The sequence below is a fragment of the Pollicipes pollicipes genome, unplaced genomic scaffold (assembly GCF_011947565.3).
Source record: "Pollicipes pollicipes isolate AB1234 unplaced genomic scaffold, Ppol_2.1 Scaffold_4002;HRSCAF=4701_pilon_pilon_pilon, whole genome shotgun sequence".
NCBI classification, from domain to species: Eukaryota; Metazoa; Arthropoda; class Thecostraca; order Pollicipedomorpha; family Pollicipedidae; genus Pollicipes; species Pollicipes pollicipes.
Window position 1 is genome coordinate 16,159,093 of NW_023596420.1, and position 15,673 is coordinate 16,174,765.

A 15,673-nucleotide genomic window follows, 5' to 3' on the forward strand; every position below is an offset into this window, starting at 1 on the left:
TTATTTCATAAAAGCGCTCTTTTGCCATTTTGTGTGTTTTTAGCGAGAAATTGGGTGGTTTCATCTTCAGATTGAGGTCAAAGCAAACGTTCAATGGCCATTCCGGGCACAACAAGAAGTTCCACCGGCTGGCAGCGGCTCTGAACGCACCCTTGTTTGGTGACTGGCCGGGAGAGGGCACCCGCCGCCATACGCTCACCGGTTTGTGTGCCTCCGCCGGCTCTGGTCGGCATTGGGAGTTGACCGGGTCAGCCCTGATTGGTTGGTATCGAGCGCCAGTAATGGGGCCGCAGTCGGCGCGGGGAAGGTAGCCCGGATGAGATGGAGGTCGGGTAAGACATCAAAAAAAGCTTCACGCACTATTGAACGTGAGGAGAAGCAGTCTGAGGGTGCCCGCCACTCTGCCGTCTACTGAGATACCCACGAGCTCTATGAGAATTGCATACAAGTGTGCATTCATTTGATCTTCCAGCCAGATATGGAAGTGTTCACAAAGCTTTCATGATGTAGGTGTCCTCATCGAATGTATTGCTTACGTGCATTCATTTTTGCGGGAAATGTACAAATTTACGCCTGATTCTAATTTTCAGCGATTCAAAGTAGCGCTATGCAAGGACATATGTATGACGTTAAACAAGGGCATATGTAATATACTTTTGCACCACGGATAGCTCCATCTGCTCTTGGTGCAGAGTGTCAGAGGAAAACACTGACCCTCCTTACAAAACGCAGAGTAAAAACACTGGCCCACGTTCGCCGATTCAATCAATCCGTCGAGTCGACACCAAACGATGCACAGGCCAAAACAAGCTGCACGATGCTCCAGGAATATGGCCCCGATAATGCGGTGATCGCATGCCGCCGGCTCACCGAACGGGTATCAAGGCAACGAAGGACGAAAATGGCCCAGTTCGAGTCCGCAGACATTCAGCCATCCATTGGTTGTTGGGGCACTGTTGCGGAAAGATGTGTTTCAAAGTTAAATGCAGGGACTAATTTGGTGACTGGTGCCAACTCTCTTTTTGGAGATTATGCAAAGTAGTGCGAAACGTGTTTGTTTATAACATATTCAGCGTGTTGCTCTAGCTAAGGAGCCAGCGTCGAGCTTGCGAACTGCAATGAGTTGTGCGTTCTTCCAGCAGGAAAGTGGCTCATGGATCCGCACTCAGCAGATTTTATTAATGATTGCCGATTCCATCCGACCATAAGCACCCTGACGACCTGATGAACTACAGCTGGCAGCCAGACGGGTTCCCTTCGACGCAATAAATACGCGTCACCTGTTGAGGCCATCGTCAGCACGGTCCCATGCTCTGGGTATCTGCCCTCCCCACAGAGAGCCGTGTCGTGACGAATTGCTGGGCCTGGGCGGTGCTCTTGCGTGTGCGGTCGGAATCAGGTCGACGGTCGCTAGACGGCGGGGCTCAGTTTTCAGCCCGGAGCTGCGTGGAGAGGACCGGTGGCCCGCGCCGGCTGTCCCCTGCTGGGCGGTCGCTGCTGGTCGGTCCCCTCAGACCAGGTGTGGCAGTATGGTGGTGAGACACAGTGAAAAGGTTACGGGGAAAAGGGTGAAGTTTCACGCACAGAGGCCCCATGTGAAGACAAGCATGCGGTGTGAAGGTCAGTTGCCCGTGTGAAGACACACTGAAGTTGGAAACAGCTCAGTTCCTTTGTAACTGTACAGTACTGCTGTTAAGCTCTCCTCCCTGAGGGTCTCTTCTAAACATATTCCTGAATAATCTTGTAAATAATTATCGGCACTTGGTTACAAACTATTATAAACACTTTGAAACAGGCAGTTTTACTGAAACCAATAAATGCTGGATAGTTCACAGCTGTATTAATACACCATTGTTCACAATTTCCTGTGAAAGCAATCTTGTAGTGGCTATTGTAAAGCTGCATTAGCAGTGATAAATCTTTCTTTAACACTGGGAATGGAAGGGGACTAAGCGACGGATATTACTTCAGTAGGCTTCGGGGGATGTGAAAAGCTCTAAAATTTTCATTTATAGGTATTCTGCACAAGTGCAAGGTGTATTTTCACTATTATCGTGAGAGGCCAAAGTTATTCAAGAAACACCATACGTCTCACACTCTATGCAACGGATGAACGTCTCACCGTATAGGTGAAGCGTATCTAAGCGTAGGTGATCACTGATCCTTTCCCTTTCATTGTCGGTGTATTGCGGATGTCTTGTGGTTTTCAGTCCTGGTCGCTCTTTCAGCGTTAAACAATTAAGTTGCACCGGGGCAGCAGTCCGACCCATCGACACAACTAATCGCGTTACCGAAAAGGCAAGATGTATAAATGAAGCGCCAGCAAACATTCACTGTTCTAATCTCCTTCAACGCACGAGCGCGAGCGCGAGAACTGTAGCGGTATTGGTGGGGGACTGCCTTCCGCTCCGCCCCAATATCCGTAAAAAAATGGTTTGGACATACAACGGTACATGGAAGAAAGCAAGCTAAGTTGCTCTGCGCCTGACTTATACCAGACGAGTTTGATAAACTAAGTCAGAATGGTATTATTGTATGACAGCAACATCATAGAGCAGCATACATTAGATCCTGCTGATTTCACCAAAGGCCCTCGACGGTTTACGCAATCAACCCGCTGCACATGGGGCTGTGCCCATACCCGCCCCCTATGCATTCTTAATTGGTTGGACTCGGCCGTTTACATCTTTAATTACTGATAGGAAATGTTCCACATTTGGACGGCGTTTCGAACTGAAATAGCCATCTTGAGGACCTTTTGATGCAGTTAACGATCATGTCCTTTTTAAGACTCAAAGCGCCCTAATTCCGGAGTTACACGCCCGCAAAAGTGCGAAAAGGTTTATTGGGGGTCTATTTTAAAGTCGCCTTGGCATTAATGACGTCAAAGAAACGTCATTCGATCGCGGTGAAACTACAGGCTGTCTTCTGCTTATAGTCAAACGGCATGGCCGCTGATGCATTCGCAAAAGTGATGATGCGGCGTGTATGATACAATGCGTGGAACATAATTAGCTGTTAGCAAGATTTCACTGCTTAATGCGTGTCGCGAACGTAAGCGCGAGCACTTTCGGGTTGTGCGGCACTCGTCGTCGACGGGGCACTTTTCTTTATTTCTATCCCAATTTGTCAATGTTATAAAACAAAAAGAACGCCACTGTCTGCAAAAACAAGTACGGCACCCAAAAAACGGGCACTGTCCCGAAAGTTATAAAAGAGAATACTTGACGGAAAATCTGTCTTTTTTCCCCTGCTGACGTTTTTTCTTCTTCTACAGGCGTATTTTTTCCAGACAGCTCGGCTGGCGCCTTGTGTACCGGAGCACAGAACCCTTCCCGAGTTTATGAGTTGACAAGGCATTATAAAATTAAGGACACATTACAGTAACTTTAGATATATATTTTACTTCATATTTCACACATATTGTGCAACACATTCAAATCTTGAACAAAAAATTGTGTTCTACAAGTACAATCTCTTGAGTCGTATTACCATGAACCCCGGTTGAGACTTTGTTTTAAAGGGGGGTCATAGTGCAATACAGTGTTATAACCGAAAATCTGTGCGAAAATTGCGAGAAAACCTTCCATTTGATAGTCCCGCGGGCGGTGCAAATGTGAGATCACACTTATTTGACAATGATCACCGGTGATGTGTGCCAGTGGCTTATGTTGATCTTGATGTGATGGGGAGTGTGCGTGCGAGGTTTGTGCTTCTGAGAGAGAACCTTGTTTTGGTATTCTTTAAGTCTGCTGACTCCCAACAAAATGTGAAACATTGATACCTGCCTCTACCTCTATGTTTGTGTTTGAACATGGCAAAGGAGTGCCGACAAACTAAGAGAAACACTAGCACCTTTGTCGCAGGGGTGTATAAAGGCAATCTGGTACTTCATCATGACCTTGCCAACCTTTTGAACTTATTGAGGTATTACAGCATTTAATTAATCCATTGCATGTCATATGAGCAATGCATTTCGGCAGTAGGGACTCGTGCGAGCAGCTCATTAATGGACATGCTCAGTATAGGCTCACACGATATGGCTTTGCAAAATTGTCTTCCCCTGAAAATTCTGAAAATATAGAGCAGCATTATTACTGATACATATTTTACTGTATTAACAAATTTTGTATGCAGGCGAGCATCGCTTGTGGGTCATCAATATCATTTTCACTGCAACTTGCGCGAGATGCTGAGTGCTGAAAAAGGTAGAAAAGTATTACTATTGGTAATACGCTTAGTAAAATTTGTATCACAAGCCTTGTGTCCACTGGCAGCTTCTTCACTTCCCAGCATTTTGCCCATCCAACCATTACTACATGCACTTGTCATGTCTCCAGCCTTGTGTAAGGTCAGCATGTTTGCAGCGTCATTTCAGCACACACAAAATTTTCTGGTTATTTTTAGTAAAGCAGCCTGATGGCTGCAGCATATTGTATGATTGTGGAAGTGGGAGATGTGTTAACATCCTTCTCACCCACGTTTTGAGGATTCCTAAAGCAGGCTGGGCAAGTGATATTATTATTGGTTGTCTGCTTTGCTGAAAGTGATTTGTATATTGTACCATGTGTTTTTGGTCAGTGGTATGTCAGATGGGGATTCAATACAAGAGTGCATGCTTGACCCATCCTTTCATGATGAAATTTATTATGAAAGCAGCATGGATTGCAGTACAAAAACCATTTCGTTGTTCATTATGTCATCCCACAGTACAGCTATGAGGAAGTGCTACAATGGCGCTTTTGACGCGCGCCATAACATAATGTTCCACATTGGTTGACTTCTCTATGTCAAACCTATGAGATAGCAGCTAATGCTTTATGAATGGCTGGTAACAACTGATTTAACAATGCCAAAGGACTAACAACAGCAAAAATGTTATTGCACCACAATGGATACATCAGAGTTAGCTGTTAATTGTATAAGTAATTATAAATAAGAAAAACATTCTTGGTAGCCCAGCCTTACCATCCTTACCACAGCAATAACAATGCTTTGGCAATCGATTCATAGCAACGATACAAATTTATTAATTTTCGCATGACACCACATTTCCAGTTACGAACAGAAAAGAAAGCAACTACTGTGCGCATCACATGATGTTAGTGTCAGGACTACAGCACTGCAGGCAAGGATGGGTCGACAACACAAAATTGACAAAGTCATCAACAGTATAGCATCAACAGCAAGAGCACAGCATATCGTGCTTTGATATTAATAATATGCCATAAAAGCTGGCGATCGCTACGTTGCGTATGTCAAACATTCTACCAAAGCTTACGACTTACGGCCAGCACCAAGACAAAAAATTCACAAACAAACCGCCCACTAATCCGCCGCCCAACACAGCCCCGGCGAGGAGAATGGCTGGTTGGCGTCAGCTTTCGCGTGCTTCGAGCTTACCAATAGTTACAAGTAAGCTTTTACCATCACATTTGATGCCTACCCCAATAGCTTCAGATGCATAACATTTCCTTTAAGCTAGAGTTGATGGAAAAGTTTCAGAACAGCTTACACCAAGCGTGGATGGCTGCAAAGGTAGTGATCAAGGAGCGAATTCTGGTTCAAAGAAGCACAATGAGCAACATTTTGTTGCAATTTCTTGAAACATGCGCTCGACTTTCCATGAAGCTCTAACCAATACCTATACCCATACACAATACCTTTCAAAAATCGTTATCCGACCAAGCCTTACTCATTCAAGATAAATTTACCCAGTTTCGGGTAAATTCCGGGAGTTAACCAGTACAATGGATTCGGTTCACCCAGCCCGGAAATTTCTCGAGATTACATCATTAGATGCCTGAAGTTTCTTTGGGGGGGGGGGGGGGGCAAGAAACAGCAGATATAATGAAGGAACAGCCACTCGACCCCTCTGTGCAAAATCTACTCATTTTCTGACATGACATGGTTTCAAACGCATGCACCTAGAACCAGGTGGTATATAGGTAGCCTTACCCTCAGCCCTCAGGCCGTCACTTGTCGAAGTCTACCAGCTCTCTAAAAGTTGACTCCCAAAGTAAACTCACTGTTTTCGTTGGCAGGTATCACCATGACAACGGTAACGGAAATGCCTGCGGCGTACAACGCGGGTGACGAGGTGGACGACGAGCGTCCTGCTGAGCCGGTGACACCGCTCATGCTCGCCTGTCAGCAGGAGAACGACCAGGAGGTCCGGCTCATCCTCAGCAAACAGGTCAACACGCCCGGCCGCCTGTCGTTGAATGCGGGGGGCCACAACGACACAGAGGAAATGACGACACGTCGGTGGGGGGTTGGATTCTAAAACTGACGCTTCGAGTACATGCTCAAGCCGTACGTTTAGCGTACTGTCTAAGCCGCCTGAGCTCAGGATGTACTACTGGAGCGCATCGGTGCCCTGCGGCACAGTATAGATGACGGGAAATCAGGCCGGTAGCACGACGATCTGAGCAATGCTTGTGTGAGGTTATCAAAACGAGACTGATAGAAACATGTCATGACATAGACAAAGTGCTGTAAATGTTTGAGATTCACACGGTTAAGATCTGTTCCCGAACAGCGGTAAAATTTTGGCATGCTCGCGCCATTATTCCCTGGAACTACTCTATCATTTAAAAATGAGCGTCGACTTGCCTGGCCGCTTTGCTTCTGCTTCTGAACAGGTGTATCAAATGAGTTTGCCAGTTTTCCATAACATACCTGCGCCTTAATGCAGCTTTGGAAAGAGACAGTAGATTAAATGGCTGAGGGGTTGTTGCCCTTATCTTTTGGGAGAGCATAGTATTAGCTCCGTGGCGTTAAATGGAAAGGAATGACTTGCATGCCGGCTTTGCCCTTCCTCTCAAACGATAACAAAATCCGGCCAGCAATGACTCGTAATGCACTTCTGGCACTGATATCGATCACGATACCCTAAAACATAATCAGCAAAACAGGCTCAAGCTTTTTGCGTTGCTGGTTTTCGATAAATCCTTACAGACGTATGTCATGATCATGTAAAATTTATCGCCTTCGTGTGCGCTGTCTTTAATGTACAGAAAACTAATGCCAACACGGCATTCTTTTGATCTTACCCACATCATACACCATGTCCCATCTAATGAAATATTCCATCAACCGGCAGCCTGCCATGTCCTTCTAATCCAGCCTGCCTCTGCCAAGATTCAACCAGACCACCACCAAGCGTTGTCCGTTAAGCTAACCCCAGCCGCGCCGCCCAACAGCCGGCGGCGGCACGGGCGAGAGACCGCACGCGCAAGACGGCGCTGCACTACTGCGCTGACAGCGGCAGCACCAGCTGCGCCGAGACGCTGCTGACGGCAGCGCCGGAGCTGGTCAGCGCCAGCGACGAGGACGGCTACACGCCGCTCCATCTGGCGGTGATCTCCGGCAACCGGTCGCTGGTGAAGCTGCTGCTGCGTCGGGGCGCCGATGTGGCCGCCCGCGACCACGAGCGCCATTCGGCCGTCCATTGGGCCACCGGTAAGTCTTCCACGGGGCCACCAGTAATGCTTCCACTGGGCCACCGGTGAGTCTTCCACTAGGCACCGGTGAGTCTTCCACTAGGCACCGGTGAGCCCTCCACTAGACCACCTTTGAGGCCTCCAGTGGCCACCGGTGAGTTTTGCACTGGACCACCAGTGAGATGTTGACTGGGTTACCGGTGATGTATTCGCTGGTTTACAGGTGAGCTGTTCACATGTAGTTGTTCACTGGATCGCTCATGAAGTAAGCTGCCCACCGGTGAGTGAGACGTCCGGTAGTCCACACGTACGCGTCGCCCACTAAGCCACGGATGACCCGTCCACCAGATCCCAGCTGAGCCATCTGCTGGTCCACGGGTGTGGTATACACTGGTCCATGGATGTGGTATCCACTGGTCCACGGGTGTGGTATCCACTGGTCCACGGGTGTGGTATCCACTGGTTCATGGGTGTGGTATCCACTGGATTCGTTCGACCGTTTATTGGGCACTGGTTTGCATTGAGGACTTAAATTTGCATTGCTTGGGCTGGCATGTGCTCTACATAGTCATAAGCATCCGTATGTGCCGTTTAGTGGGGCATGGCAAGCCAACTTTTGTTCAAAGTCCGGTTTCAGTCCAGTGGTAGCGCATAGAAAACGTTAACTTTAATAGGAGCTGAATTTCGCACTTTTCGGCATATTTCTGGGCAAGTTGAACAGGAGACTGGCAAAGCGTTTTGGCAACGTTCGGAACAAGCTATGGCCGATACGAGCGTTACATTTATGGCCAGCTTGAACACTTGCATACAAATCAACAAGCGCATACTATATGAGTAAGTAAGCATGTTGTGTATCATTACATGTAAGTAAGCATGTACGTCATTAAAATCATTAAACAGTTCGCAGTCAATGATTAGTAAGCGCACTTTGTTGAACATATGACTCGATTGTGGGTGAGGATTCTCCAACCGGTGAATGGACTGTTGTTTCACCCCCTTTAGCACCAGTTGGTTGCAAAAGATTGTGACGACGTTGATTACAGCAGCTACATGCATCGTAAAATAACCCAGATACAAGGCCGCAAGACAAAATTACAATGGCGCGCAGTTGAGAAAAGTTATCATCTTGGCCGGTGTATCCGAGTTTGAATGTATGCGACATTTGCATGAAACATTTCGGGTGCGCAGTTTGAATGACGTGTGCCGGGTGTGGGCGGCTACAGTGGCGGCCCGGACCTCCCCGCTAACGAGATTCAGCCGGCGGCCAATGTTGACCGCACCGCCCACAAGCTATCGATCCGTGTCCCCAGAACGGCCGGCCTTAACCTGCAGAACTGCCGCCCCCAGGCAGCATGTCTCCCGACCTTCACATACCAAGCTGGGAACCTCACTGTGACTCTTCTCTCCACCTTCACTTGCCAAGTTGGGAATCTCTGGGAGGCACATCTCCTGATTCTTACATCTCCTGACCCTCACACCTTCTGGCCCTCAAATCCGACGCTCACGGTTCCTGACAGAACAGTTCCGCAGTTTCCCACATCTGACCCTCACATTTCCTACACCTTACACCTCCTGACGCTCAGATCTTCTGAACCTTATATTTCCTGACCTTTATCTCCTGACCTTACATCTCCTGACCTCACATATCCTGGACATTACACGCCGAGGCGAGAACCTCTCGGAGACACATCTCCTTGCCTCCTAGGCTTACCGGAGGCCTCATAAACCAGCTGAGCGGAGCTGCAGGCCGCCTACCGATGGGATTCTGAACGGAGCTGCAGGCCACCTCCCGATGGGATTCTGAGCGGGGGTCCTGGCCGCCTCCCGATGGGATTCTGAGCGTGGATCTTGGCCGCCTCCCGATGGGATTCTAAGCGGGGGTCCTGGCCGCCTCCCGATGGGATTCTGAGCGGGGTCCTGGCCGCCTCCCGATGGGATTCGGAGCGGGGCTGCACGGCGCCTCCCGATGGGATTTTGAGCAGGCTCCTGGGCGTCTCCTGATGGGATTCTGAGCGAGGCTGCAGGGCGTCTCCCGATGGAATCCTGAGAGGGACTCCTGGTCACCTCCCGTTAGGATTCTGAGCGGGCTCCTGGTCGCCTCCCGATGGGATTTTGAGCAGGCTCCTGGACGTCTCCTAATGGGATTCTAAGCGAGGCTGCGGGGCGTCTCCCGATGGAATCCTGAGAGGGGCTCCTGGTCTCCTCCCGATAGGATTCTGAGCGGGCTCCTGGTCGCCTCCCGATGGGATTCTGAGCGGGCCCCTGGGCATCTCCCGAATGGGATTCCATGAACTTGCTGGCCGGGGCAGCCAAAGGGCCGCACTAATTATGGGCGTGTTGTGTTGGCTGGAGTTTGCTGAATGTTGGACAGGTAATAAGATGACCATAGGCGGCGCCTACGTGCGCTTGTTTGGCTCCAATGCAGGTGCGGCGTTAAGCTTTGAGGAGGCTTAGAAGCAAGTCAGTTGTGCTTTTCTGGTCATGTCATTAATAACGCTCCGACCGGTGGCAAAGGCAGTAGTGTAATATTTGAAGTTATCTAGACGTGTGTGGTTCGGTTCTGTTGGGGTTACGCACATACACTGCATTCTGATGCCATCAAGTGGGCCATTATTTAAATGAGCATTTCGCTGTTTTGTATTGGGGTAAGCTATGTCACGTAAGTTTTAGACATTGGCGAGCACGCTAGAACAGCTGAGCCGCAATGGAGGCGGGAGTAGCTGATCATCTTTTACCTGAGAACTCAGTTAAGGAGAAGAGTGCCCTGCCAACACCAACCATTCGTCCAATCGCCCCGTTAAACACCATGGCCAGATTGGCCCCAAACAGCATTCCTCGCCGGATTCCAGGACATAGCCGATGCCACCTCGCTGGTGCGCTGTGGCGGCGCGCTGTCAGATTTCCTACTGTCGGATCCGCCTTGTCCGGTACTAATCGATTGCTGCATGACCTTCCAGCAATGTTGCTATAGCTATGGCGAAAACACGGGCGCCGGGCGAGGCTCCGAGGTTCGGCGGCTTTGGAAGAGCCAGTGGATCGCATGGCATGCCCGACACAGCAGAATAGCTTTGTATCTGTTCGTCTTGATATGGTCTCGTCTGCTCCAAACTGTGGGAACGCTCCAAAGCGTAGGGACAAAGCTATTTGAGCTCTTTTTCAAGGCTGCGCTTGCCCATATACCACAATAAACTTTCTGTAATGCTAATAAATAAATATTCCACAAACTGACGTAAACGCAAATGAAAATTTTGTAAACGGTGCTGGCATCCGTCCCGTTCATCGCAGCTTTACAGGTGCACGTGGCTGAAGAGGTCTGCATTTTTTTCCAGTCTGTACATCATAGCTGCTTCCTTCAGATAAACATTTCACTATTATTGGTAATTGTTAGCCCTCAGTACGACATTAACGGTAACTAGCAATCAAGGCTCATTTGTCACTGCTGAACAAAGTATTAGGCTGGAAATGTTTTTGGTTATCACGCTTTCCTCAACAGTGTTGGCCAGACACCCTCCAACTATGCCTGAACAATATCACTCCACTGGTGCCGGATCTAATTCCCTTGCACTCGGTCAGGCAAAGGTCCTTTTCCCCATACCGAATGGAGGCTTTTTATCTGTGCTTTTTCAAGTTTCATCGAAGGATGCTGGATCCATGTGCAAAAGTGCTCAATTGTTCTCCTTTTACCGATGTTGGATCCAGTTATCCTTGTCGCTGCTGTATCCATCGCATCCAGCGTCACTGGGCCCATCTACCGCATTCCACGCCTGTTCAGGAAGCCTCGGCGGCGCCTGATAACAACATCACGCCGGCCGCGCGACCCAGGCCAGCGCGGTCGACCGTTCGAGTGCATCAATACTGTGCACAAACAGCGTTGGGCGCGGCGGTCCACCGGGCGCCAGCCGGCCGCGCTCCGAGAATCGGGCGGGCCAATCGATACCGGACACCAAACACACGCGGCCGGGCTAACACCAGCCCGTGCGCTGGCCGGCGGGTGTGCGTGTGCAGGACGGCCGAGACGGTCCAATCTGTCGGTGACGGTGGGCTGGCTGCTCCAGGCTGGTGCACGGCCCGCTACACTGTGCTCTGGAGCCCAGACTGTGCTGCGTTGGCAGATTCAACAGAAATGGAAACGGGACCTGGCGCTACGGGGTGTGAAAGCCGGCTTGTGGTTTTGGTGCATGCGTTACGGTATGTGGTTGGCAGAGGTGCTCTTGATACCGCTGCTTAATAATTTTGAAGAAGAAAATTCGATTGTTGTCACCCAGCAACGTAACCTCTTTTATCATGGATTCGCTGATTGTGCCTGCATCTTCAGCGAAAAACGCAGGCAGATTCATCAGAGCATCTGACTTGAAAAGCATGGACTGTTTGAAACTCGTTTCAGCTTGGTTGCACACCCATGCAGTGCATTTCACTGGAGTGTCTACCGCACTCATCCATTGCTAACACCTTTATATTTCACCGCAATCATATACAGGCTCCGCTCTGAATAATACAACTGTCCCATCCAAGTATCGTATTTTCTTGGACTTCAATATTATTTACAGCCCAGACGCGCTTCGTGCTTGGAACTTATAAATACTGCAGACTAGCCGCCGGTGCCGCTCAGCCAGCCGTTCGACCGCCCGTGTTCCTTTATTACAGGGCTAGTGACGTAATAATGACCCCACGTCTCCTCGCAAGATCTTCAAACGAGGTTAGGGCGGGCCGATGTTGTGTTATGTAAACACCTGCCTCCCGCAGCCGCCCCGCGGAAGCCTATGCCTCCCACCGAGTCGGCATGACGCGGATGAGACATGCTGGTTGGATGGAGACGATTGCGCAGGTAGCCTTTGTCGTGAAGGAAGACTGCTGCCTGCTTTACGTAATTCTGGAAAGGAATTTCAGTTATGTTCCTGTCTTTATGGTCCTATTTAAGAAACGCCCTAATATTTGACGCTGGTGATTCGAGTGGCGCATTTGACTATTGCGAATTGTGACATCAATTGTGTCTATGTAGTTAGTGTACTGATAAACCTGTTGTAATACCTGTAATACCTGGTGAGGGTAAAATAGGTCGGAGATGTTCTTTCATGCAGCCCACTGCAAAGCAAATGAAAACATACGCTTCATGGTCGGGGCACGATTTACCACTCATGTGAATCCACATTGGCAAAATTGCCGCGAATTTTATCAACAGGGGCTGAATATGTCCATCTTCACTTGCTGGATACCTCACTTACGTTATATAAACATTTTCCTGCCATCACCGTTTTTGTATTGCTATACACGGTTGGATGTATCTTGTCAAGATGAAAATGGATTATGTGCACAAAAAACTTGCGCGTTCACTCCAGTAATTGTTATCTGTATTTCTTTCCAGTAACTGTTGTTTATATTTCTTTCCAGTAATTCCTATTTATGACATTGTGCGTCAACCCAAACGGTCCTTAGGAAATTAGTGCTGTAAGCGGTTTCAACTAGCATTGACTGCCATTCCGTTATCATTTGCTCGATATAACCTGAACGCAGTGTTGCGTCAATGCGAACACCACCGCTGCACCGCAACCGATTCCGAAAATGACACACCGCGCGTTTAGAACTGCAGCGCAAACCAGCGGTCTCCAACTACGGGAAGCTGCGGTGCGGCGGCCGGACTGCAGTGGCCGGTCTGACTTGTTTTCATGCCAATCACCGCGCTGCGCACCGGCGTCCTTGAAACGGCAATAATAAAATAACGATCGGTCGATCAATGGCACCGCCGGCGCCCGGGCGCAGGGCCGATCCCCCACTCCGAGCCGGAGTCTGCTGCCACGGGGCTACCCCGATACTGAGCGGCCGGCCACGCTCGTGTGCCCCACCGAGGTCGAAGCCAGGGGTGCTGTTTTGTATGTTGTCGGGAGGTCTGAGACCCCCCCCCCCCTGTTGACTTGAGCCCCCTTAATGCTCACCTGCTGGCCCCCTCAATGTGTTTTATGAAAGGGGGGGGGGGGTACTGAGACAAAAAAAATACTGACAAATCTATCAACTATAGATACACTAGGAGCCTACACATCACTATAATCATCATGTTCATTTCGCGCCAAGTAATATCCCGCCGGCACCTTATGTTTTTGTCAGGTTACCTCTATTATATCTTTGGTAGCTCTGCAAATGTTTGGTAATATTTCACATGATAATACCTGAATCGGGTTCAAGAATAATTCGTTACAATATGCGACAGCTTTTAAACGGACAGGCTGGCCCAGATGAAAGTTAACCCATCTTTCTCTCAACAGTGGCAAGTGCATTCGTTGCACAAACGTAACTTGGTAGAAAAGGACTGCCAGCTGAATGACGAAACACGATCAGCAGCACCGCTGGTCAGTAGTGACCCCACATGCTCCAGATCGGGACTACGACAGGTGGTCCAGATTAACCCCTGGCGGTCCAGGGTGCATACCATCCGAACCTGTAGCAGGTTGTCGTCTGTCCGGTCGGTTGTCCGTGGCGATGCGCCATATCTCCAGTCTGAAGATGGTCTCGAGGTTTAAAGGCTTGCTAGCTTGTTCACGCGGACGTGGTTCTCGAGGTCATCCCACAGCTAACAGTCCAGGGAAAATGGGTCGGCAAGAGGAAATCCGCAGCATGGTAGTCTCAAGGTGTGCATTCCAGCGAAATGAGGGTCGGCAGGGGGAGATCTGCAGCACGGCAGTCTCAAGGTGGTGTGCATTCCAGCGAAATGAGGGTCGGCAAGAGGAACTCCGCAGCACGGCAGTCTCAAGGTGGTGCGCATCCCAGCGAAATGATTCTCGAACCAATCCAGTGACGCCCGTGTCGTGTGCGGTGTCGCCCGGTCCTGTTGGACTCATTCGCCCTCTTGACCGGTCTCATGGAGTCACTCCCAGGCCGCCTAGAAGGGCATCGGAGTGTGTGGAATCGAGCTTGTGGAAGTTCCTGCGCCTCCAGCTGATTTGCCACTTCCCCGCTTAAGCTGAGGATGGAGGTTTCTGAAGTGAGATGAGGCAATGCGCCTGCGGACCGCATGGCGGAGTTCGAAGCGCCGGGTGATGCGGCAATCACTGGGGATCGTCTCGGTCCTACAACGTGGGCACGTGTTCTGTTGTGATGTCACCAGTAGCAGCGTGGCAAGAAATGGTGTTGGCAAGGTGCTCGTTCTCGTACTCAAAGCGGCTTCGTCTGTATAGCCACGATTTGACGAATGCGAAATCAGTGACGACTAATATCTTTTTTTACCACGTTTTGTCATTGGATGTAAAGTTGAATGCCACCGCAGTGTTGACTGTGGAAGAAATACGCTTGGTACTGTTGAGTAAGCTTGGTTACTTTTTGCAGCCCGGCTATCTTTTAAAACGGTAGCTGCACACAGACAGTCCGTTTATTTCACCCTTCTATGACTTTTTCGCGAAACTGTTGTATTGTTAAAACGAGAACTTATGGCACAATCAAAATACCTCACTTAGTGCTCCGTGCATTCATTCTCACAGAAAAGGCGGCATATTTAGCACCTATATGTTCGCACGACTCAAAAACATTATATATACAGACTGCTCTCTGTGTGTGAAGCAAATCGGGTACAGTGTGCTTGGGAGCAAAAGAAATTATGAAGTGGTGTTGATTTTTTCAGGGGCAAGGGTGTGTGCATATTGTGGAATCAAATATTGAATATTTTCTCTGGCTCAAGATACATGTCTGCTGATCGAGACACCGCACTCGATATATTTCCGTAAGCTCTCGACCAAAGTCTCAGAACGCGCCATTCTGCACGCCGCCGTCTTTTTGTTCCCTGCTTTTGTTGTTCCCTAGTGGCCTTTACCTTCGATAAATGATAAACAACACTTGTTTTTATTGGTCACAAATACTCAAGTTAATCAGAAAGCTGTTGCGTGAACGTCGTACTCGAAACTTTTCATATCAAAATGCGAATTCACCCTACCTTGAAATGGAAAGTCATTCCTCTGGAGCAACACAATTTTGGAATCCATGAATCATGTGTGTAAATGTTAATTTGTACTTCGGGGACGCACATTAAGTGGCCGAAATCCGAGAAAACTCAAGCTTTTTGTGCATGCGCGGTCAACGTTATCGGCTTACCCTCTCCTACCTACCTCCAACCGACTTCACAAAGTCACACCCGTGGTCGACGTCATTGGAGTACGGCAGTCCGCAGCGCCGACAGAACCTTTGGCGTGGATTCGGGTTTCCAATTCCCAATGAGGCGCAGCGCCGCTACCGTGCGCGAGCCCTGA

The 15,673-nt window shown here is 49.2% G+C and overlaps 1 protein-coding gene across 1 annotated transcript in view; it reads left to right on the plus strand.

Moving 5' to 3' along the window:
* Positions 1 to 15,673, plus strand: part of LOC119094159 (inversin) — a 47,725-nt gene that overhangs the window by 5,551 nt on the left and 26,501 nt on the right. Inside the window, exons 2-3 of the mRNA XM_037217234.1 lie at positions 6,045 to 6,196; positions 7,206 to 7,464. Coding sequence (XP_037073129.1) covers positions 6,053 to 6,196; positions 7,206 to 7,464 — 403 coding nt within the window. The 5' untranslated portion in view covers positions 6,045 to 6,052. The remainder of the gene's footprint in view (positions 1 to 6,044; positions 6,197 to 7,205; positions 7,465 to 15,673) is intronic.